At 46.1% G+C, this 22,572-nt stretch overlaps 4 protein-coding genes across 5 annotated transcripts; 2 read left to right on the top strand and 2 right to left on the bottom strand.

Annotated features, from left to right (window-relative positions):
* Window positions 1-746: 746 nt before the first annotated feature.
* Window positions 747-4,785, top strand: LOC139911983 (uncharacterized). The gene is made up of 4 exons (XM_071899624.2): window positions 747-1,341; window positions 2,978-3,177; window positions 3,312-3,436; window positions 3,528-4,785. The coding sequence occupies exons 1-4, from the start codon at window positions 747-749 to the stop codon at window positions 4,783-4,785; spliced, it is 2,178 nt and encodes a 725-aa protein (XP_071755725.1).
* Window positions 4,786-7,056: 2,271 nt separating this feature from the next.
* On the bottom strand, window positions 7,057-15,180 carry thoc5 (THO complex 5). Of its 2 annotated transcripts, none has more exons than XM_071899652.2 (20): window positions 15,071-15,180; window positions 14,679-14,783; window positions 14,312-14,455; window positions 13,619-13,732; window positions 12,908-13,005; window positions 11,997-12,143; window positions 11,773-11,887; window positions 11,511-11,643; window positions 11,303-11,380; window positions 11,040-11,083; window positions 10,117-10,213; window positions 9,147-9,255; window positions 8,930-9,031; window positions 8,596-8,692; window positions 8,396-8,507; window positions 8,183-8,286; window positions 7,960-8,047; window positions 7,732-7,847; window positions 7,407-7,597; window positions 7,057-7,292 (listed from the first exon to the last, which is right to left on the bottom strand). In XM_071899652.2, the coding sequence occupies exons 2-20, from the start codon at window positions 14,775-14,777 to the stop codon at window positions 7,229-7,231; spliced, it is 2,052 nt and encodes a 683-aa protein (XP_071755753.2). In that variant the 5' UTR covers window positions 14,778-14,783; window positions 15,071-15,180; the 3' UTR covers window positions 7,057-7,228. The 2 variants fall into 2 exon arrangements, with proteins under 2 accessions (XP_071755753.2, XP_071755752.2); XM_071899651.2 differs by having other exon boundaries at window positions 10,117-10,216.
* Window positions 15,181-15,429: 249 nt separating this feature from the next.
* Window positions 15,430-20,657, bottom strand: tfip11 (tuftelin interacting protein 11). Its single transcript, XM_071899739.2, has 15 exons — window positions 20,544-20,657; window positions 19,948-20,166; window positions 19,629-19,818; window positions 19,330-19,486; window positions 19,099-19,226; window positions 18,818-18,979; window positions 18,387-18,578; window positions 17,954-18,133; window positions 17,676-17,810; window positions 17,443-17,546; window positions 17,136-17,304; window positions 16,671-16,914; window positions 16,361-16,503; window positions 16,053-16,218; window positions 15,430-15,939 (listed from the first exon to the last, which is right to left on the bottom strand). The coding sequence occupies exons 2-15, from the start codon at window positions 20,154-20,156 to the stop codon at window positions 15,593-15,595; spliced, it is 2,526 nt and encodes an 841-aa protein (XP_071755840.2). The 5' UTR covers window positions 20,157-20,166; window positions 20,544-20,657; the 3' UTR covers window positions 15,430-15,592.
* Window positions 20,658-20,746: 89 nt separating this feature from the next.
* Window positions 20,747-22,556, top strand: srrd (SRR1 domain containing). Its single transcript, XM_071899796.2, has 6 exons — window positions 20,747-20,998; window positions 21,124-21,164; window positions 21,272-21,480; window positions 21,575-21,677; window positions 21,775-21,922; window positions 22,044-22,556. The coding sequence occupies exons 1-6, from the start codon at window positions 20,859-20,861 to the stop codon at window positions 22,282-22,284; spliced, it is 882 nt and encodes a 293-aa protein (XP_071755897.2). The 5' UTR covers window positions 20,747-20,858; the 3' UTR covers window positions 22,285-22,556.
* The last annotated feature ends 16 nt before the right edge of the window (window positions 22,557-22,572 follow it).

The following is a 22,572-nucleotide window of genomic DNA, read 5'->3' on the forward strand; positions in this document are numbered from 1 at the left end:
ACCCACACATCTCACTTCACACACTGTACAGCACCAGACCAAAGCAGAAAATACCCTAAATCTGAATATGGCTTCCAATATTTGAAACAACTTGAGGGATGGATGATTTATCATGTCAGGGCAATTAAAGAGCCACAAGAGTGGACACTTGCAAATAAAACCCCTCATGTCCTAATCAGTCTAAATGTCCTATTCTATATTTTCCCCAGGTCTTTTACTAACATATAGCCCACACACTGACAGCCTTCAGATAAAAAGTGAAAATGAAATGCCAGTGATGCTCTGAAAAAAAGTGACATGTTTTCTCATTATACTAAACCTCTACATGTTCTACTTTAGGATTTTGCTTTCAACTCCATCCCCTCCTGCCTTATAATAGCCTAAATATAGGCTTCATCAACAAGGTGCACACTTAGGCTACACTGATGAGGGTGAATATATTCCGACGCAGGCAGTAGTTGTCTGAACAAATGATATCTCTTTAAATAGAGTGTGTCCTGGTGCTGACTAGTGACTTTTCCCTCCCTCCTATATAAACCCAGCGCTCCCCCTCCTGCTGCAGTCAGTTCTCCTCCGGCCCAGCAAACATGAGTTTCACGCTGGACCCCCACTTCTACGGCCCGACTGCGTACCGCAAGGCTCGGCCGGCCTCGGTGTCCTCCAGCGGCTTCCACTCCCAGCGCCGCCGCACCACCTACAGCCAGCCCACACCCTCCGTCGACAGCCTGGAGAGCTACAACGGAGACATGGCACGGAGGAACGAGAAAGAGATTCTCCAAGCCCTGAACGACCGGTTCGCCGGCTACATCGACAAGGTGCGGAACCTGGAGCTGCACAACCGTAACCTGGAGGCAGAGGCGGCTGCGCTGCGGCAGAGCCAAGCCGGGCGCGCCTCGGTCGGGGAGCACTACGAGCGAGAGCTGGGCGACCTGAGGGGTCTCCTGCAGCAGCTGACCGGGGAGAAGACGCGCGCCGTTCTGGAGCACGAGCACCTGGAGGAGGACATCCAGCACCTGAGGGCGAGGCTCGAGGATGAAGCACGGAACCGGGATGAGTTGGAGGCCGCCGCCCGTGCCATGAACAAGTACGTGGACGAGTGCGGGCTCACACGGATGGAGCTGGAAAAGAAGCTTCGCGCTCTCGAGGAAGAGGCCGTTTTTCTGAAGAAGAACCACGAGGAAGAAGTGGCGGAGCTCTTCGCGCAGATTCAAGGCGCGCAGGTGAGCTTCGAGGTGCGGGACTCCATCAAGGCGGACGTCACCGGCGCACTGCGAGAGATCCGCGCGCAGCTGGACACTCACGCATCCAAGAGCTCAACGCACGCTGAGGAATGGTTCAAAGGTAAGTGAAGAGAAGGAATTAAACAACTTTAGTTTTTAGACTGATATCGCTGAACCATCTGTCTCCGTCACCTTCTCCTGTCAATGCGCAAAGTTGAAGCGCATTGACAGGAGTTCTCTGTCCACGGTGCTGAACTTCATTCGAGTTTCCCTTATCCCTCTGCTGTACATTCACATTTAATTTAAGCTACATTTAAGGCGTTAAAGTGACTTACAGTGAGTCAGCAGATACGGTTCAGTGCTCAAGGACACTTCGACAGGACATAGGGCCGTTACGGGGATCAAACGTGGGACCTTTTCGTTATGGGACCGTCACTCTGACCACTAGGCACCCGAGCCGCTACAGGCTGCTGAATCTCTGCAGATTAACAGATTCTGCTGGTTCGACTATAGCCTGTATCCTTCCATCCATAAACTCCAACAACAAACTAATTAAGTTTGCGTCGCTAGTGACAGGGGAATTAAGTCAAGGCGAAGTTAATGACTACCTCGAAATAGAAATTGCTTTTTTTTTTTAAAAACATAAGTCCTTCAGTTACAGCCGCAGCGCTTTTCTACGGATGCATCATTGCCGCAGGCTGATCATTTTTTTCTTCAAGACAAGCACTGCAGGGGTGAGATGGCACATAGAGATTAATTTGCACTCTCATTGTAGGTAACAGTGGGTGTGTTCTTGCTTGCGCCCTGTGTGCCACTGTTTGCCTCTGTGTTGTTTTGCTTCATCTTTCCTCACCCCTAACCTCTACAAATAGGAAACAGTCTTTTTCAAGGTCACTGTTCTCTGTTCAGAGAGACAATAAACAGACAGGCTTGCCTTTGAGCAGTGACCCTCTCTGTCGTCGTGATGGGAGTTTCCCAAGGACATGGAAGTATGCATATAGATGTGAAAAATATCCTGACTGAAGCAAAGCAATTAAGTAACTGAGATAGCATCTTTCAAAAATACAAGCATCTTCCAAGAAGAAACCTCTTCCTCAGTGAAAGCTGCGTAATAAGGGTGCTTCAGACTGCAAGACAAGACTGCAAGACCAGATTGCATACAGTGCTGCAGATCTGTGTGGTACCAGCAAATATTCAAATGAGAACTTTGAAGGCCGAGGAGGGTTTCATGTGAAGAGCAGTTGAGCTATATCTCACGGGACTTTATGCTCTATAGATTGACCTTTGCAGTACTTTTACATGCTGAGTTGATATCCATCAATAAAAAGGTGTGTACAGATTGACCTTCCCTCTGTGCTGTCCAGCTGACTGCAGCAGTGTGGCTCATTCATGCTTGGAGGAGGGAGGGAGCTGAGTCAGACCACTGACTGACAGATGGACGCTGTCAAGGTTACTCAGGCTCCCAGACGTGACTGGCTGCTCTCTGTGGCCTTCTGGACAGAGAACAGGCCAAATGTCTTTGGACAAAAAGTCTGTTAGCCTATGCACGCCTATGGACTAAATAACAATGATGAATTTCACAATATTGCCATATGCATACACGTCAGACTCGTGTGGTGTTTTGGCACTAGGTGCAGTCAGTGACATGACAAAGCAAAATGGCATACGCAGACAATAAAACACTAATCCCTGTTGCCTCCTTAAAGGTGAACTCTAAATCTTATATGAGCATTTGTGTGCGTCTGCAATCCCTGTAGTGCGTATGGAGCGTCTGACGGAGGCAGCGAGGTCTAACCAGGATGCGATCCGTGGGAGCCAGGAAGAGATCGGCGAGTACCGCCGCCAGCTCCAGAGTCGCACCATCGAGCTGGAGACTCTTCGAGGAACCAAGGAGTCCCTGGAGAGGCAACGCATGGAGAGTGAGGACAGACACCATGGAGACCTCAACTCACTGCAGGCACGGCATCAGCACAGACACCTCCCTTACATCTGTTATAGGGAGGACAAGACATGTTAATTGCGCACATACTCTCACTCCATCAACCTGACATATTTGGCTTGTATGTGTGTGTGTGTGTTTTTATTTTGCAGGAGACCATCCATCAGTTGGACAGTGAGCTGAAAAGCACCAAATGGGAAATGGCCAGCCAGTTGAAAGACTACCAGGAGCTGCTGAATGTCAAGATGGCTCTAGATATTGAGATTGCTGCTTACAGGTTTGTCGGGGTTTGAAACAAGAGATATCATTGTGTACTTTAGGTTCTTAGTTCTTCAAAAGTAATTGAGTGTGTCTTTGTCTCCAAACAGGAAGTTACTGGAGGGAGAGGAGAATCGCTTTGTGTCAGGAGGAAGTCTGTACTCCTACCTGGATGCCAGAATCTCTACCCACTTGAAGCTGAAGGGAGAGGAGATCTCAGATACCGTCATCGTGGAGGAACAGACAGATGAGACCCAGGTCACTGAGGTGACAGAGGAGGCAGATGAGGAAGAAGAGGAGGGGGAGAAAGAAGCAGAAGAAGAAGCAGCAGGAGAGGAAGAAGAGAAGGGTGAGGAAACCAAAGAAGAGGGAGAAGAGGAAGAGGGCAAGGAAGAAGGGGACGATAAGGAGGAAGAAGGAGAGGAAGAGAAGGGCGAGGAGAAGGAAGAGGACGAGAAGGGGGAGGACGAGAAGGGAGAGGAAGAGGAGGCAGCTGAGGAAGAAGAGAAGTCCAAGTCTCCTCCATCAAAGTCTCCACCCAAAACCCCTACTGTCAAATCACCCGAATCAAAGTCTCCACAAAAATCGCCTGAATCCAAATCACCACCAGCCAAATCCCCAATGCCCAAATCACCCGCCAAGTCCCCCGCCGTCAAATCCCCTGCAGAAGATAAGTCAAAGTCACCCGCTCCCAAGTCTCCAGAGCCAAAGTCCCCAACAGCCAAATCACCTGTGTCAAAATCCCCACCTAGCAAATCTCCCGAATCTAAATCTCCTCCTCCCAAGTCCCCCGAACCAAAGTCCCCAGTGCAGGAGAAGGCCAAGCCCCCCGCTGCCAAAGACGCCTCTAAAGAGGAGAAAAAAGAGGAGCAGCCTCAGCCCGCCAAGGAGGAAAAGAAGGAGAAGGAGCAACCTGCACCTGTGAAGGAGGAGAAGAAGCAGGAGCCCAAGGAGAAAGAGCCTGAGAGCAAAGCAGAGAAGGCAGACAAACCTGACACAAAGAAAGAGAGCAAAGCAGAGGAAGCCCCAAAGAAGGACGACGCCTCCAAACCTGCCGCTCCCAGCAAGCCTGCAGAGGACAAGCCCGCCGCCAAGTCTGAGCCCAAGGAGAGCCCGGCCCCTGCCAAGGAGGAGAAGCCGGCCCCTCCTAAATCAGAGAAGGCCCAGCCAGAGGAGAAGCCCGCCCCGAAAGCAGAGCCCGAGAAGACAGAGAGCAAGAAAGAGGAGAAGAAACCAGAGGAGAAAAAGGAGGACAAGAAAGAAGCAGCCGACAGTAAGGAGGTGAAGGAGGGAGGGAAGACCGAGAAAGCGGAGAAATCTTCTGGCACCGAGGCTAAGGAGAGCAAGGAGGAGAAGGCCAAGAAGTGAGACGAATAAGCTGTGTTCCAGGGCTCGAGGCGGAGGAAGAGGAGTTCGAGACGCCAAAGAACTATGGGAAGGAGGGGAAAGGAGAGGGAGGGAGGGGAGGGGAGGGGAGGGTGGGACAGAGGGGCTAGAGGGGAGGGCTGTTTGGCCGGGCACTAGAGCAGCGAGTGTCCAGCCCGAAGCAGGTGACAGTATGTAAGCAATAGTGATTCTCTAGCAAATAACCCCCCGCCCCCCAAGTATGGCCATTACACACCCCTGATGCTTCTGATGTATGACTGTAGTGAATGCAGAATGCTCTAAATCTGAATGTGAAATCTAAATCTAAACTCTTATCTGAATGTGACAACTGCCCTTAATAATAATAACAAGTGCATTTAAACAGAATCCCACTGAAGGGGACCGCAGGGGCCTGTACCTACACAAGCCTTCAAGGGTAGAGATGTCAAAAAATATCAAGCTAGTTTGTGACAGATATTACAAATGTATATTTAAGGAGATATAAATGTGTATATTCTATTTACAGATACGTAGGTAAGGAAGACTTGAATTTGCTCGTTGTGCACCTTAATGCAGATTCTCCTGATTGGTGAACTGCAGTGTTTCACCTCTCTGGTCTGTAATGCTAGGACAATGATGACTGTGCTATGTATAAACTGCTGAGAATATGCAATATGAAACTGATAAATAAAGAGAATTAAAAATCAAATAAAACAGGCTCTGTGGGGTTTTCTTAATCACTTTTCATTGCAAAAATCTATAGTGCATTTGGCTCTAAGTGAAGATTACATCTGATGCATACATCAGATGTATCTACAGTATACATACAAGGTTCAGGGAAGAGAGGTGTAGATCTCCTTTTGAAATGCTGTGTGAGTGTCCTGCACTGCATTGCGGCTGAGAAGAGGGGGAGCTGTACCCTCCCAGATCTGCCACCGCACCCTTACTGACATCCCAGAGACCAGGTTCATGTATAAATCAGGAGCAGGCAAGGAGAAATAGTGCTGCTTATTGGCATAGAACAGAATAAATTCCCTCTTCTTTCTCAGCTAAACTAAACTAGGAGTTCACACAGTACATCAGTTCCTGTAAGATCTCTCCACCCCCTCCTGCATCTCTTCTCTCATTGTACCTTTAAATCAATAATTTAAATGTTCACAATAACACATCGATCATAACACAACAAAATGAGGCATTAAGATGATTAAAATTAACTTTTGTGCAAGGTTGAGTATTATTGCCGCAAGCAGTGTAGTTGCTGCTAAAGATGAATCTGTACGGATTAGACCTATGCTTTTTTAGCTCCATACAAAACTGAGAAAATAGAAATCCATCCATGTCAATTTCAGTCATGACTAGTATTTGGGCTATTCATAGATTTAACAATCTTGTGCAGAATAGGTGGTTAAATTTTTAAGAGGATTTACTGATGACTGCAGCAATTGGTTACAAAAGCCAGTCATCACATCAATCCATATCTATTAAAAGCAGCAAACAGTTTAATTTAGGTTATCGAGTAACCTCTTTCTCTTTTGTGTATATACACACACACACTAGTTACTAAAGTTGGATACACTTTGGCTGACATTGGAAAGCTTTGTCTCGGCATCATTTAAGTTTCCCCTTCTCATCATATCCTGTCAAATCCAATCTCATTGAATCTGACGGACGGCTGCATATTAATAGGACAAACAACCACATCATAGACCATCCTCAGACTTTCCCATTTTAAACAATAATCACCTGGCGCGGTGCCGACTGTACTCCTAGTGGCCTTGTCTCCACGCTTTACAGCCTCCTTCTCCTTCCAACTACATACATCTTCTCAGCCATAAATCTGTGAGGCATCAAGGTCTGTGGATTAGGCTCTGTGTTGCTGGACTCTTTCGCCAATGTGTAAGAAATGGGAGAGGGAGAACCATTATATAGGTGGCATTGGCAGCAATATTCTGAGTAACAACCTTTGTCTTGTTTCTCCTCCTCTGTGGCCAGATTGATAAGTACAAGGTGAAAGGTTAACTGTAGACGTGAAAGCTTGTATCATATTCCATGGATATCAAGTCTCTGTGGAAATGACTCAGCTCATTGTAGCACTGAACCACAATAGCATAATAATCAGCTAGAGTGCAGACGATGTCTATAAATAGAGCACCGGAGAGAGAGAGAGAGGTGAGGGAGGAGAGGCAGGCAGAGGGATGATAAAACAGGGAAAGTTTAGAGCATACAACAAAGCACAGATGCATTAGAGCCTATAAAAGACCAGATACAAGCTCATTCAAGAAAATAACATGCTTTTTATTTTCAAACTGATACAAAGAATGATGTCATTTAAAAAGAGACGGCTACTCGGGGGTACAGTGTGTGTGAGGGTCAAAGGTCACAAAGGTAAACCCTGTGGGGGGGTTAGAGTTGTAAGGTACTGTAGGGAGGACAGTAGGGCCGGGTCTTAGCGATGACTGAAGAAGCCCTGAGGATGGTTGTACTTGAATGGCTTCAGACGATTTGGACCCCTTAAATAAAGAAAGAGAAAGAGAAAAAGAGAGAGAGACGTGTCAGAGGTAAGTCTATAAAAGGTGTGTGTGTATGCGATCAAATGTGTGTGAATAATTCCTGTGCGTCTGTACCTGACAGTACGCAAGCACATCTTTTCGCGGGGGAACTCTCGCGGTCCCTCCACACTATCGTCTTGTCCGTCAGTCTCCAAATACACATCCAGACAGACACACAGACGTGCAATTTGATTGGTCAGTAGCTGGTGACCCGGACGGGGACCCTGGAGCTCATTTTTGAACACGTTCACCTCACTCTCCATGGCCTGAAATAAAGTAAAAGACATATCAATCAGCCTGAACAATTGTGTTTGCTCTCAGTGACAGAAAAGGAAGAGTCCTGATCAAAGAGGAATCTGCGTATGGGACATAAGTGATTAGTCTACTGAAATTGTCTTACTCGAAGGTTGTCATCAGTGCGTCCACTGCGCTCTCCCTTCCAGCTGAGAGAGAGGGAGAACAGGGGAGAGATTTCTGGGTAACGGGGACTCAGCACCAACGCAGCCTGCAGACGAGCTGAGAGGAAAGAAACCAGACAGAAAAAGAGAAAACTGTTGTTAACATCAAGTCGTCAATAATAGACAAGCCTATCATCAGTGGTGGTGTGGCCACCGCCCCTGTTCTGTACCTGTGCCTCTCTCCACCACACCGATGAAGTACAGGTCCATCTCCTTGGCCAGACCAGCATCAGTCACATGCTGTGTATATGGCAGGTCCTGTAAGGAAGAGAAAAAGAGACACATCAGAGTCTGATTTGCGCTGTATTGGGTGTGTTCCTGGATGTGTGGTTTTACTACAGGTGATTTCACACAACTCTGTGTGTGTGTGTGTGTGTGTGTGTGCGCGCATACCATGTACTCCTGGTGTGTGATAGTGGTCCAGCGAGCTAATCGGGAGATGACCTTGGCAGGGAAGAGGTACTGACACTCGCTGGAGACTGGGATGATGCTGTGCTCTGAGGACAGGAGGAGGAACGGTTTCTGTCACTATTTCTGTTTGTATTTGTTTTTATGTTGGTAGATGTGGAGCCCCGCTATTGAATGTGTGTGTTTGTTGACACATACCCAGTGAGGCAAACTGTTTGTGCAAAGCTAAGCGGGACTGGACTCGTCCCCTCAGCAGCTTCATGGTGCTCTCCATGTGGCTGGCACTCAGAGAGCTGCCCACACGCACACCCTGAAAAACACAAACACACACAAACATTTAGGCCATACCGCAGCGAGACTGTGCAATATTGGATGGCACTTGATGTCCACACACACACCTCTGGAGCGTCGCTGGGAAAATGCAGTCCTCCAAGACTCTGAACCCACAGGTAGGGATGGCCCAGCTCTTCCACATAGTCAGCAAACGAAACAATCCTAAAAGAGGACGACGAGTTTAATTCTGCTTTATAATCGAATGCACTCTAAAGCCTACAGTGTGATTATTGTTCATGTGAATACTTCTTTTATTACAGCTACTACATTAGTTTAATGTAAAGAGAAAGAGCCAGTGGTTTAAGTGCTTAATTATCGATGATGATGCTAATATTCTTCTTTCCTTTTCATTTTATAGCAATATATAAATAAGAAATTTTATCTGGTTACTATCCTTACCCGACTTTATCAAACTGGTAGCGGTTAGCAGGGTTGGGCGTTTCTCGTCCCTGGTCGTTGGTATAGAGACAGCTGAGCAGAGTGTCTGAGTTCAGCAGCTCCCTGGGAGAGAAAGCAATCATCAGACTTTCTTTTCAGGAACAAATAAAGTGTGAAACAAACAACTCTGGCACATGCACACACACACACACACACACACACACAAACACACACATACCCTGCGCTGATGGCTGTGTTGAGGTCTGTGGAGGTGGAGACCTTGGTCTTGACTGTCATAATGTTGAGATTCATCAGGTAGTAGAAGTAGAGATGGAGGACACTGCCATCTGTAGAGACAAGACAGATTACACATACTATTGAACTAATCTGTTACCAGGTAATTACATTTCCTAACCTCTATTCATTTATCCTGTCACTGAACGTCCCTCAGAGGTTACATCAGACAGCACCGCATTAGAGAGCCTTGCACAGAGCAATAACAGGGCGTGGTCGTGATGGATGCTACCACCCAGGGGATACATATGCTGATGGTCATCCTCGCCTCTCCCCTCCCTGCAGTCACAGTGAACTCAGTGACACTGTGTCAATCACGCACACCCTTAGTGCTCTTTGCTTGTACTGCAGTAAACAGAAAACAGAGTGCTACAGCCGGCTGCATTAGAGGACAACCGGGGAGAGGGACGGTACGGGAAAGAGAAGCAAGACTGAGAGAAAGAGCGGTGATGAAAATATGCTTACAGCATGTTGTAGGTGCTGCAGACCCAAACTGCTGCAAGCTTCTCTCTCACCTCTCTCTCCCTCCTTCCCTCCCTCCCTCCTTTAGATAGAGTTACGCCTGCAATGCAGATCCTCCTATAATCTGTCACTATTCCTTTATCACCAGCAGGGGGCAGACTAGGGTCAAACAGTGTCATGACATCATAGCAGACTGGGTCACACTTTCAGCTATACTATCTGGTAGGTATACAGTTACCACGATACACAGTATACCTATGGTCACATTACAGAGAATATAGCTCAGTCGCATTGTGAACTTTTGGGTTGGCTCTGAACAAATTTTTAACATACAGAGTAAAGACAGGGAAGGTGTTTATCTACACCAAATGCATGGTCATATTTTGTGCAGACTAAATCTTGACATTAGAAGTCATCAAAAATGTGGGTGTGTGTTTGTGCTGTATGTGTACCTTTACACTTGAGGTCTAAGCAGAGGGAAAGAGGGTGTCTTTTCAGCATCTCCCGTCGTTTATCATCCAGCTGGCCACCTGTAGTCGGCCTTCTTCTCTTCTATGAGAGAACAGATCAGAAGAAGGCAAGAGACACGAGAAAGAAAGAAAAGTAAAACAAAGTGCATGTTTGACATTGTGGCATATCAGATAAATCAGTAAAACGACTTGCATCTAATTTCAGCTGCTCATAGGAGAAACGTGATACTGACTTAGCATTTCAGCCCTCTACAATTACAGAAAAAAGGAGGAAGAGGCAGTTTAGAGGAAGGGCCGGATGGGGCGAAGAATGGAAAGCGGAGAGGGACGGAGGAAACTAGAGGAGTGTTTCAGCTGAGCTGTCCTGTACCAGTGCCGCAGTACTGTAAAAATGCCAGGCAAAGATTGCAACTAAAGATATGGACGATCACCAAAATATGATTCCTGAATCAGTAATTACAATAAATTATTTAATTTACTTCACAGAGAGAGAGACAACCAGACAGACAGAGTCTGACAGCAGGAAAGTGCAGTGGTTTGACGCTGTGTGTGCATGACAGAGGTGGGCTCAAGTTACAGTCACCGAGCCATTCTTGGTAAATCTTTCCCAGAATCCCCCAGCTGGCACTGGTCCGGATGCAGGAGGCGATCAATAGCCGCCACTCCCCAACCCACCAAACCACAATGTGTGACAGCTCGGACTTCAGGGGCAGTTTGTGTGTACGTTTGCAAGGGTGGGTATGTAAAAAGAGAGCTGAACTCACTGACCTGTGTGTGTGTGTGTGTGTGTGTGTGTGTGAGAGAGATAGAGAAACAAAGCGAGGGCGGGCGAGTGAGACAGACTAATGGCAAAGTTAGAGTGGCTTCTTGTGGTGTTCTGGAGTGAGATCAGGCCTGTGACTCACCGTTTTTTCCTGCTCCTCCTCTGCATCCGAATCGCTCTCATCATCTGGACAAAACAGAATGCATGAATTTACGTTACATTTCTGTTTTTGAAGATGTGTCTCATACAAACATACTATCTGAAAACATTGAGCAACATATCACAGAAAAACAAATTAGAGCCATGCGTTGGAAGCTCTGCATGTGCACAGACAGTTTGTGTGCTTGTATTTATATGTGAATGTGCTATATATACGCAGGCAGGCATGTATAGTACTGTTTGTACCCTGGGAGTCCTCCGGAGGTTTGGACAGGGCTTTGGCCTCATCCACATCACCACTGATTGACACATTGAGGTTCTTGTCTGAAATATAAACAAAAAGAAATCATAAACACACAAGGCTTGCACATTATACTCTAAAAAGCTCGAAGGAAACGTCTCCTGTGTCTGGAGACAGAGGCTATTCTCAGCACTCAACCTAATAGCTACTTACCACAGGCCTGGCCATAGGCATTGGCTTGAACAAACAAGACATAGAGAGAGGGGGGCAGGTGGCGGGCGATCTCTGTCTGTTTCTGAGTCTGTTCAAAAGGCATGGACAGGTATTCCTGCACTGGCAGAGAGGCCTGTGGGAGGAGAGAAGTTAAACCACATCGTCAATCGGAGGTTCCATACATGGTGCCCATTGGTGGTGTAGTGGTTGAAAACTGTTTTCAGAGGCAAAACATACTATACCACGCAGACAGTGAATATACCTGCATGATGGCGTTGAGTCCTGGCTGTAGGCTGCTCAGGTGTTCCTTCTTCACCTCGATGCTCTTCTGGATCTTCTCCTTGGTGGACTGAGACTCCCTGTATTTCTCTGCCAACCTACATCCGAGCACAAACGTTCAAGAGCTGCTCCGTTCACAATACACAGAAAACTGATATTTTTAGCGTATTGTGTTACAAATGCACCATGTTGTGTATGTTTGCGTACCTCTTCCTCTGTTCCAGCTCCCAGTCTAGTCGTGCCAGTGTGAGTTGGTGGGGATCATCTTTGGTGAGCTGGGGCCTGGAAATATCCTGGGGGGCCTCCTGGTAAAACTCTGTCTCACTCACCAAGTCTATCTCCTCATGCTTAGACCTGGGTCAGGGAAAGGAAAGTTAATTACTGCTGTAAAGACACACATTTTCCACAAATCTGTACATGAACTATCAATGGTGGAAGTAGCAAATTATATTTACAATCATTGCTATAATTGAGCAACTTTTTACATACTTGTATTTTGGAGTATTTTTTTTCAGCAATTTATTCTTTCTTAAGTACATTTTGACTTAAGTATTGTACTTCAGTACTACTTCAAATTTTGTGGGCTCTCCATAAGCATTGTATTACAAACTGGCCAATCAAAATTTGCATCATCATCGAACCTGCACAAGCATGTGGAGGTAACATTAAGTTAACTAACTGTGAACTTTAACGCTCAAATTGATCCATGATAATAGTTTAGCCACAAACCCATCCATCCAGCTACAGTTTATTGGTGTGTGTTTGCCAGGTTGTGGTCTAGCTAGTTCGGCAGACTTGCTAACTAGTTGGACAACTAACGTTATTTTATTTATTTTTTTAATAACTCATACAATAATGTAGAATGAGCATTTACAGTTAATCACAACTCAAATAATGACCTGAATTTCAGAATCATATTTCTAGAACACTCAACAGTCTATAAAACAGGTGTAATATCAACAGTGCATCAACAGGGGGATTCAAAGTACTCAAACTTTGTTTTACATTAACTTAGGTAACAGCAGTCTGATATTCACACCAGTAATTTTACTTCTACTTAAGTACAATTTCAGCAAAGTAACAGTTCTTCTACTTGAATAGGATATTTTGGTACTAACTTGAACTCCAGACACTTGCTGATCTCCTTCTGGAGATGCATAACTTCATACAGAAGGTTCTGCAACTGAAGGTGCAGCACATCCACTTTCTGCTTTGCCTGAGGGGAAACGACAAACACGGTAGAAGGCTGTGCTCACACTATTCCACTTTTTGCAAACTGCTACCACCTCTTCCACATTTAAATCAACAGGGAGTGTCGGCAAGGCACACGGAAACCACTGCTTGGGAAAGAGTACTGCACATGGCGTCTTTTTAAAGAGAAGGCAGCGGTTTCTAAAGCTGAGAAAAGTTCAACACCTTACAGGTCACATGTTATCGACCGCTTTTTTGTAAGCCAACCAGTCACAAGGATGAAGTGCTTGGCAGTGTTTGATGCTGCGTAGGCAGCTAACAGTTTACAACAAGCAGAATGAAATGGAGAAAGTACAGGCAGAAAAATTGGTAGTAGCTGTTACTGTGATCACAGAGAGTCAGTATGGGAACACACTGGCTGTGTTGTGGAGTTTCTGCTAAGTGTTTGACAGTCATATTTAAGTACTCTTTGCTGACAGTGGCAGCTACTGCAGCTAGGCGTTACGGAAACAAAGTGCTTGGTGCTTGATCCGCCTTTCATTATTGGCACAAATTGAGGTTGTGGCAGCTCTTTTTCTATGAATAATGGAATAGTGTGTGTGTGTGTGTGTGTGTGTGTGTGTGTGTGTGTGTGTTACCTCATGTGTCTGGTCTCTGCCTCTCTTCAGTCGCATATGAGCCAAACGATTGAGCTTTTTCAGATTCATGAAGTGGATGCAGCTCTGCATACGTCTCTGCTCTACCTCAGCACACTGAAAAGAGACACCACCAGTTAGTCTCTATTATTGTAGTGAATACAAGAGAATCAGCTTTGTTTGGACTAGAAGTAAGGCTGTGATGCATTATATTTACCAATACCATCATCTGAAACCTAGCTTAGGCGTTAGCAGAAAGGGGGCTGGGTGAGACTCCCATCACTGATACTTCACTGAATCAGGCCCACCACACCTACAGATGGCTCAACACCAAGGTCAAGCATCCCATTAACACCCACTCTCAACTCTGATCAGATAATCATGAAAACATGAAAGCATGAATGTTCACACTATTCACTGTTCCATTCATACACTTCTCATTGACAGGCCATTTTGACTTTACACTTTGATGCACGCCTGATCAACACATTGTTAATAAAAGATGTATGAATGGAGTTCCTAATGTGCGGAATGTATTTGTTTCTACGGTGACGTTCCCAGCACCTCACCTTGATGGGCACTCAGTTAACTAGTCTGTGTGTTCACATGATTTATAACAGCAGTGAGTATAGGAGTTCAGCAGGCTGTAATAATGACTGACTAATTTGGATGTGTATTTAAGAGCATGTATCTCACCCCGTCCTTGGCTCCGTTGGCTTTGAGCTCCTGGATCTCACCCATGAGTTTGGCCAAACTCTCACATGTCTGTTTGTACTGTTCGTAGTCCTGCTCAGGGTCCCTGCCGTCCAGCTCCACCTCTTCACTATACACACGTACATCCTAGAAATACATAAAACACTACAGTCAGTTAAGTTTTTCCTTGACCCCATATTCCATTACTTTTGTTATACTTATACTGAACTCCAAAGGTCAATTCTCCTGCCTCCCCCGGAGGGAGGATGTTTGCTTGGGACCTTGAGCCCGGTACTTGTGTTGTAGGACAGTCTCCCTGCTCCCCTCTTTCCCCTTCATCACATGCCCATCCCTCCCAGCGGTCTCTCACCTGCTGATCCCCTTCTCCGCGACCTCGTTTCATCTCTGGAGTTCCTCCTTCACTGCGGAGCACCTTCGCCTTTCGCTTCTTCAGGGCGTCCGATGACATGAGTGGCTGGATAAATAAAGAATAGCATTATTTGAAACAGACTAGGCGATAACAGAGCAAAGGTTACCTGTGAAAATATTTACCTAGAAGTACATTTAAGGCACAACAAAGTCAGACCTAAGATTTAGCTGTTAGCTAACTATGGTTACCTTACTACGGTCAATGGTTAGCCTGGCTAGCTCTTAAGCTAACAAGCGTTAGCTTGTCAGCTCACGAAGGAAAACTTCCAATCAAAGTTACTGAACCTTCGAGACATTGTGTGACTGGAGAGATATCTAGAAACGTGCACTTACTTATGTGATATAAAATACGAAGAAATCCTCAAATCGTACGTTTATTTCTTCATTAATCGTGCGAACAAGTTCAGGACCCACTTTGTTCTACAGCACAGCGCCCAATGTGTACGGAAGCTGTGCTGTGCCAGAAAGGCTGCGGCCTGGTGTGGAGGACGCAAAGCAGCTATACTGCCGCCTAGAGTAACAGGTCACAGGTACCTAACAGTGCACTTATCAAGCAAACCAGACAAAATTCGTACATAACATGATTCGTGGATTACTTTGTCATTCAGTCCCCGTTATCTCTACCCTTAAATCAGGTTTAATCACAAACAGCAAAAAAAACACTTAAAAAAAACACAGCACAGTAGACCACATAACTTTAATTTTTTTTATTCACGGTTCCAGTTACACTTATACAATTACAAAGATAACTCTGACAAAGGTTAAGTGTACTGACATCATATAAAAACACACATTTCCTCTATTTCTCTCTTTTACCCTTGGCAGAACAAGACACTCCCATCAGTCAGTCCACCCTCACTTGGCCATGTCTATCAGACTCTGTAAAGACGTGGGGACCCAGGTCTTCTCTCCTTGCACAAACACGACCCCCCTGTCTATGTAGATGACAATGCGCCCAAATGTGTACAGCTGTTTGCCCTCGTGGCGTTTGGCCACTAGGGGCATGAAGACGATGTTGTTCTCCTCTGCCTTGGTCTGGATAAGGTCTTTAAAGTTTGTGGGCAGACCGGCGCTGATGCCTCTCTGAGCCACACTCTCAGCATCTCTGCGCTCCTGCAGTGCTTCATACTGGAAGTCCTTTCGCCTCTCTGTCTGTGTGAGATACGCAATATTCTCCCTTGCACCAGGCTGCATATATCCACCTGTGGATATGAACAAGGAGAACAAGAGTTTTAGTATGTTTTGGTACAGTGGAGAAAAAAATTGTACGGCATGTTTTTAGCCATATGCCCCTGAGAGTGTGTGTAACACTAACCCATGCCTGAAGACACTGCGCGGTTCATAATGTCCAAAGCTTCGTTGAATTTGTCCTTGACGAGTGGTTGAGCTAACAACATATCACTGAACGTGGTCTTCCAACCCAGGTACCACTTGGTGATTTCCTCATAGTTAGGACTGTTGCTCAGCCATGAACACAGGACCTGTAATAAACACCACACGCAAACACAAAACAAAACAAAAACTATTAATCAAAGTTACTTAAATACATATATATCACTCAATGGTGTAGCTAAACTCATCTTGATAACCCTCTGTTCTGTATTACACTGTACATTAACTAACCTGCAACCACTTTGGAAAGAAGTTTTTGTCCAGCAGGGACACAAGGCTGGAGGGAGACAGCATGCCCTCCCAGTCCATCACCCAGTGGAAGGGCTCCATCTGCTGCTGGTGAGGATTAATAACCAGCTCCCCGAGACACAGAGCTGCGGAGGGAAGCCGAGGTCGGCACACAGAGGAGAGAAGGCAGAGGGATAAGGAGGGATAGGTTAGAGTAAGTGGCACTAAGAAGGCAGGGAGAGAACACATTTTCTTCATTGCCATGGCATAGTATCACGGCTGTGTGGGCATTAGTTGTTGTATATGAGCATACCTAGTTTAGGGATGATGTTTTTAACCATGAAGGCCTCCCACGCTCCTGGTGTAAAAACATCTTTCCATGGCTGCAGGATGAGACGGGCCGAGCCGTCGCTGGGATGCCACCGCTGCAGGGCATTGGCTAGTTTGCTACGGATGGGCGGGTACAGAGGCTCTAGACGGGCTTGGAGCAGAGGCAGCCAAGGGTGGAGCCAGGAATGGATGGGCACAGTGTCCGTTAAAGGGTTCCAGTTATCCACCTATTAAATGGGAAACATGAGGTAAGAATGTTGGAGGCAGTAAACATGCTTTTCAGGTTACGTACACGCACAAGCTTGAGAAAGAAAGTATAAAAATAGCTTGAGCTGTAGAAGGCAATCTTCCACTAACAAAATGTCTGAGTTTCTCTTCATCTAAGTTCATCTCAGTTTAAGTGAGTGTGTCTGTAAGTGGAGATAGTGCGAGTCTGTATGTGTCTTGCCTCTCGCTGCAGCCGGGGCAAGACGAGCTGCTCTAGCAGGTGATCCAGGATCCACCGGGGGAGAAGGGCAGCCCACACTTCCACACAGTCCACCATGGGCACTACCATACGAGGCTGCCAGCTTGACACACACGACCGCATCACTGGGATCCACACTTCCCACAGCAGTCTGAATCAACAAAGATACAAAATACATGACACAATGCAATCCACCACAGGCTATAATACCTAACCAATGGAATACATTCATGCAACTGCAGCCAGCACATGAGCACAGCTGCATGTGTGTTTGTGTGTACAATATTACCTGTGGTAAGGGTCCATGTTTGCTTCTGGGGCACTGGAGTGGAGCTGTCTAGATTCAAGGATCGCTCTCCACTGTCCAACTTCTTCCAGACCATAAGAGCTGTCCTACAAGAATCACAAAGAGCAGAGTGAGAAGTGACAGATTTATCACGAGTAATTAAAGCAAAATAATTAAAGTATGTACTCATCTCAAGAGGGAAAAGTATAGATGTTGAGAGAATTGTAAGAATATACCTTCAGAGGGTCCCAGGTACGAAGTTTCTCTTTGAGTAAAGGATGAACCACAGCTACAGCCAGGTCTCCCAGTCCCATTGTTTTATATTCTTCATAGTAGTCTGTCTGTAAGGTCTCAAAGATCCGGGCACACTCCTGAACAGGAGGGAGGGAAGCACACATGAAAATTACCGGATATGGATTTGATACCTGGAGAGAAATCAACAAACTGGAGTAGCGTGGTATGTCTGTGTGTGTGTGTGTGTGTGTGTATATGCATCATTTGCATGCATGTGTACCTGCAGGCTGGGTCCCTCCCCTGGTGCCATCTCCCCAGACTGAAAACGCTCCACCAGTTCCAGTACAGCCTCCATTCTCTGGATGGAGTCTTGCTCTGCAGCCAGTCTGGTCTGCAGTGCAGAAGACTCGTGGCTCAGAGACACAACTACGTCTCTCTCATGCTGCAGACGTCTGGCAGACTACAGGAGGGGATGACAGCAAGAGAGCAGAGAGAAGGTCGGGGTCAAGGTGCAGAAGTGGGACAAGTAGAAAAGCGGTACATAATAGACACATAAAATGAACAATCAGTCAGCAGGAATAAACTAAACAAGGGGAATTATCTGTGTGCAGATCAGTGGAAAGAAGTTCTGGGTAGCTGATATAGATAGAAGCCTGCATTACCTCCTGTTGTAGCCTAAAGATATTTGGTAGATACTCTTGGTTATCACGTACCTGTAATATGTCCTGTTCTGTAAGGTCTATGAGGAGCTGCAGGTTGTGTTCCAGCTCAGGGAGAGCAAAGCCAGAGCCCTTCTGATCCCGCGTGGCCAAGCTTGGTGGAACTTCGTCTGGAACGCTGTGCTTGTTGGACATCTGACTGTAGCTATAATACACTTTCTGCTCTCTCCCAGTCATATCTATCACCTAGAGACGGGAAGAGAGATGGGAGAGATGAGATTTGGAAACAGAAAGAAAAATTTATATTTTAGGCATTAGGTGGACACTCTTATTCAGAGCGACTTACAGTAGAATAAACTTCAATTCTTCACCATCATTAGAAGCAACCTATTTTAAGGCTCAACATTTCTGTGAGAGAGGTGCTTGGAAAAGAAATAAAAATAAAAGCAAAAGGAGAGTTAATGTGAGAGTCCTTTCTGACGCACCTTAACCTGTGCCAACTCTCCAGCGGGTGTTGTTGTAGACCGTCCAGCCAGCTTGCCTTTAGCCTTCAGCTCTTCTACAGTTCTGTAAGAATACTTGGGCTTCTTCTTTCCCGCAGAAGTCGCAGGATCCCTACGCCACTGGCCTAGTTCCTTCTGAAACTCCTACACAGACAGAAATGGAGGGAAATGTCAAAATGATGCCGACTGGTTCTCTCCTAGTTAGTCTAGTAGAGGGTCTAGATGGGAAAGGAGACAAGAGCAACATTCTTCAACACTCTTACCTTTTCCTCCTCTTCTTCTGAGTCGACTACAGGAAAGTCCTGAAGACTCTGCTTGGTTCGCTCGTTGCCGTAAGCACCCACTGCTCCCTTGCCCTTACGAACCTTCGCCTCGATGGGGTTTACAATACCTGCAGCAATAAGAGTGTATAATATGAAACTGTAGAAACATCTGTAATCTGCACAATATTGTTCAATATATCAAAATACCCTACTCTCCTCAGCTGTACCCACCTTGAGCATTCTTGCCCAGGCCTTTGCCTGGTTGGTAGCCCATTTTCTGCAGCAGTTTTTGTCCGATCCCCTTTGTGTGTTTCTCCCAGGTACCTATGTCTTGTCCTGACCGTATGCCAGCTGCAAACCTCTGGGACTGGTTCCCTCGGAAATTACCCTAGCAAAACACAAAAGAGATATTTTTGACATATCTTATCATACAACACTGTTACAGATTATTACACAGAAACTGATACAACACTGGTTAACACACATAAGTCTTTCATAAACACACATGCAAAAAACAAACGCAAGTGTACCATTTGGAGTTTTTTGGGTGCTGTGCTGCGGGGAGGGGGAGGGGGCGGTGCCGCAGGAGTGTCATCTTCATCAGAGTAATCAGAGTCTCCTTCGCCTTTTTGCTGCTGCTGCTGCTGCTGTTTCTCCTCAGCTGCAGTTTTACGCAGACCAGCACTCACAAAGTTCACTGGAGCGCTGTAGTCTTTAGACCTGGAAGAAACACACAGACTGACTGACTCAATAGTTGGTGCTTCTGTGCACTTGCAACTGTTTTGACTATTTCTCTTAGTTAGATGTCTTGTTAGATGGGGCCCTAACAGGAACAAGCCCATGCCTTACCTCTTGCCTCCGAAGCTGGGCCTCTCATCATCGTCTGAGTCTCTCTCAGCCCAGATGCCATAGGTGGCCTGCTCCTTGGTCTGCTTGTGTCTGCGACGATCTGGGTTGAACTCATTAGCCAGATCCCATTCAGTCACCTCAAAGCTCTCCACCTCCACCCCATCCTCCTCTTCTTCCCCCCTTCGCCCATACAAGTGGGACATGGACATACCTGATATCCTGATCAAGAGAATGGCAAGACGGCAAAAGCAAAGTTAAAGCTCGCGAATGCTTAGTTGCACCTAGCACATAATATTTATGTATTAATTTCTTGTATAATCACGTGGCCATTGTAGCTTGGCCAAATATGAGCTCAAAAACAATTAACGTTAAGTAATTGATGTGAACTGATAAGAGAGGGATAACATCATCAAATAACATAACACCGACATTACTAGTGCCAACTATTGGATAGATCTCTCGCGGGAGAGAGACGACATGCTAACGTTTGCTAATAAAGGCTAGCTAATGTTAATTTGCTAACGTTAACTGCTTAGTTTACCGACTAATGCTCGCGGCCAAGCAAATAAAGGGAAAACCTGCTTAGTCTAACTCACCTGAAAGATCACCCCCCTTATCCAAATATCAGCCTACACCCTTTCTTTCGATGCAATAATAGTGGACTAGATAGTTAGCTAGTTAATGTCAGTTAGCCTCTTGGTACCATACACGAAAACACAAATACTTCCGGCTTTCCTTATGACTACCGGAAATAGAAAAACGTGTGTTACTGTCAAAACAGTCCCACGTGTTACGGACCCTGCCAACCTCAGACAGTAGCGTTTTCGTGATAACTCTGATAATTCACAATCTTTTTTCAGATGCGTGTTTATAGGCAAATCTCACATAGACGTACCGATGAATTAGTATAGATGTCGGACACGGGAGAGCAGTGGCAGGTGGCCCGGCGCAGGAAAGGCGCAGCGCGGAGAGCAAAGTCACTTCAGCCAGCTTCAGCCTGCCAGGATCAGCTGGACGTCGGGAAAACTATTCAACGGATAAGAGAAACAGTGTAAGAAGTGTCTATTAAAGCACGAGAATAGCATCATTCTTCCTTCGCGTGTATGCCTTTCCACCACAGAGCTGTGCACCAGATCAAGAGAGGTCAGTAACTTGCTTTGCTCTCTTCCTCCACAGGTCTGAGTTGAGATGTGAGGACTTTTGGCAAGAGTGGAAAGGTGAGTTGGACAAGTCGAGTTTTACACATACATATTTGCTTTAATGTGCAGTTGGTGTTCTGGCTTTAGGTAGCAGCTCGGTGACCCTGCAGGATTCTTGTCTGCAGAGCAGCTGTTGATGGCAGGATCAACACAATCAAAACCTCCATGGGACGGGAAGGATGCTGAGGTGCCTGCCGAGCAGCTGGGGAGGAACAGAGATGGCGGAACATGCCTAGAGCTGGAGTGTGTGTGTTATGGTCTGGGCTCCTTCTCCTCCTGTGTCTCAGCTCGCTACCAGCTCGCCATGTTGCTGCTGCTGCTGGAGACACGACAGGTCAGAGAATATAGATTTCACCAGAAAGGTGAAACACACTACATGTTTCCTTGTCTATTCTAAGCTCTGTGTTCTACTGTCCTGGTCCCTCTAGATCCCACTGAAGGACTGCTGTGTTTTTGACCCTGTGTTCTCCTCTGGAGAGAGGGACGTGCTGACAGAGCTGGGGCTTACTGTACTCACTGAGAATGAGGCAAGTTTGTGTTTTCATCCTGTTGCAGTCAGGCAAAGAGGAAACAAGTCTAAAGACAGTTTAACTATGTTGTATTGTGTTTCCAACTGTCCTGCAGGAAGGGAAGCGGCTGACGACTAGGCCCACTCTCTTCTACCTGATGCATTGTGGGAAAGCCCTGTACAACAACCTGCTGTGGAAGAACTGGAGCACAGAAACTCTGCCTCTGTTGAGAATTATCGGAAACAGCTTCTCTGGCATACAGGACAGGTTTGTACAAGACGTGTGTGTGTGTGTGTGTGTGTGTGTGTGTGTGTGTGTGTGTGTGTGTGGAGGATGGTGTTTAAACGAGGAGAGATTAACTGATATTTGTTTTCTTTCCTGCTGTTAGAATGATTGAGAGAGATTTCCAGCGAGACTACAGCTATATCACCCAGGCTGTGGCTGTGTGTGAGGAGAGGCCCCTGCCTTGTCCATCCCGTCTGCTCGACGTCTTCAATGACACAGCCGTCATCACCTTTCCTTCCAGCAGCCTCAGCAAGCTCCCACAATCCACCTGGGCAGAGCCACCTGAACCTCAGTACCAACACTGCCCTGATTTGGAGATCATACTGAGAGAAAAGCAGAGCTGAGAAAGGAGATGGACAGGAACTAGACAATACTGTACCTTTTGTTTTTATTGATGCCATTGATATCAGCAGCTTTTTTTAATAAATGAAGCCTGTTTCAGGTTGAGGATTGACTTGCACCAATTAATCAGAGTGGACTATAGGGCGGAAATAAAGGACTACTACTCCTTTTGCACAACTTGTGCAGCCTTCATATGTCTTTTATATTAAGTATTGATGATGTATCTGCTGCTGAAAGTCCCATCTGGATGACTTTCCTATTAGGTCTTATAGATGTTTTTCAACTTTCAG

Source organism: Centroberyx gerrardi, chromosome 8, assembly GCF_048128805.1.
Source record: "Centroberyx gerrardi isolate f3 chromosome 8, fCenGer3.hap1.cur.20231027, whole genome shotgun sequence".
NCBI lineage: Eukaryota > Metazoa > Chordata > Actinopteri > Beryciformes > Berycidae > Centroberyx > Centroberyx gerrardi.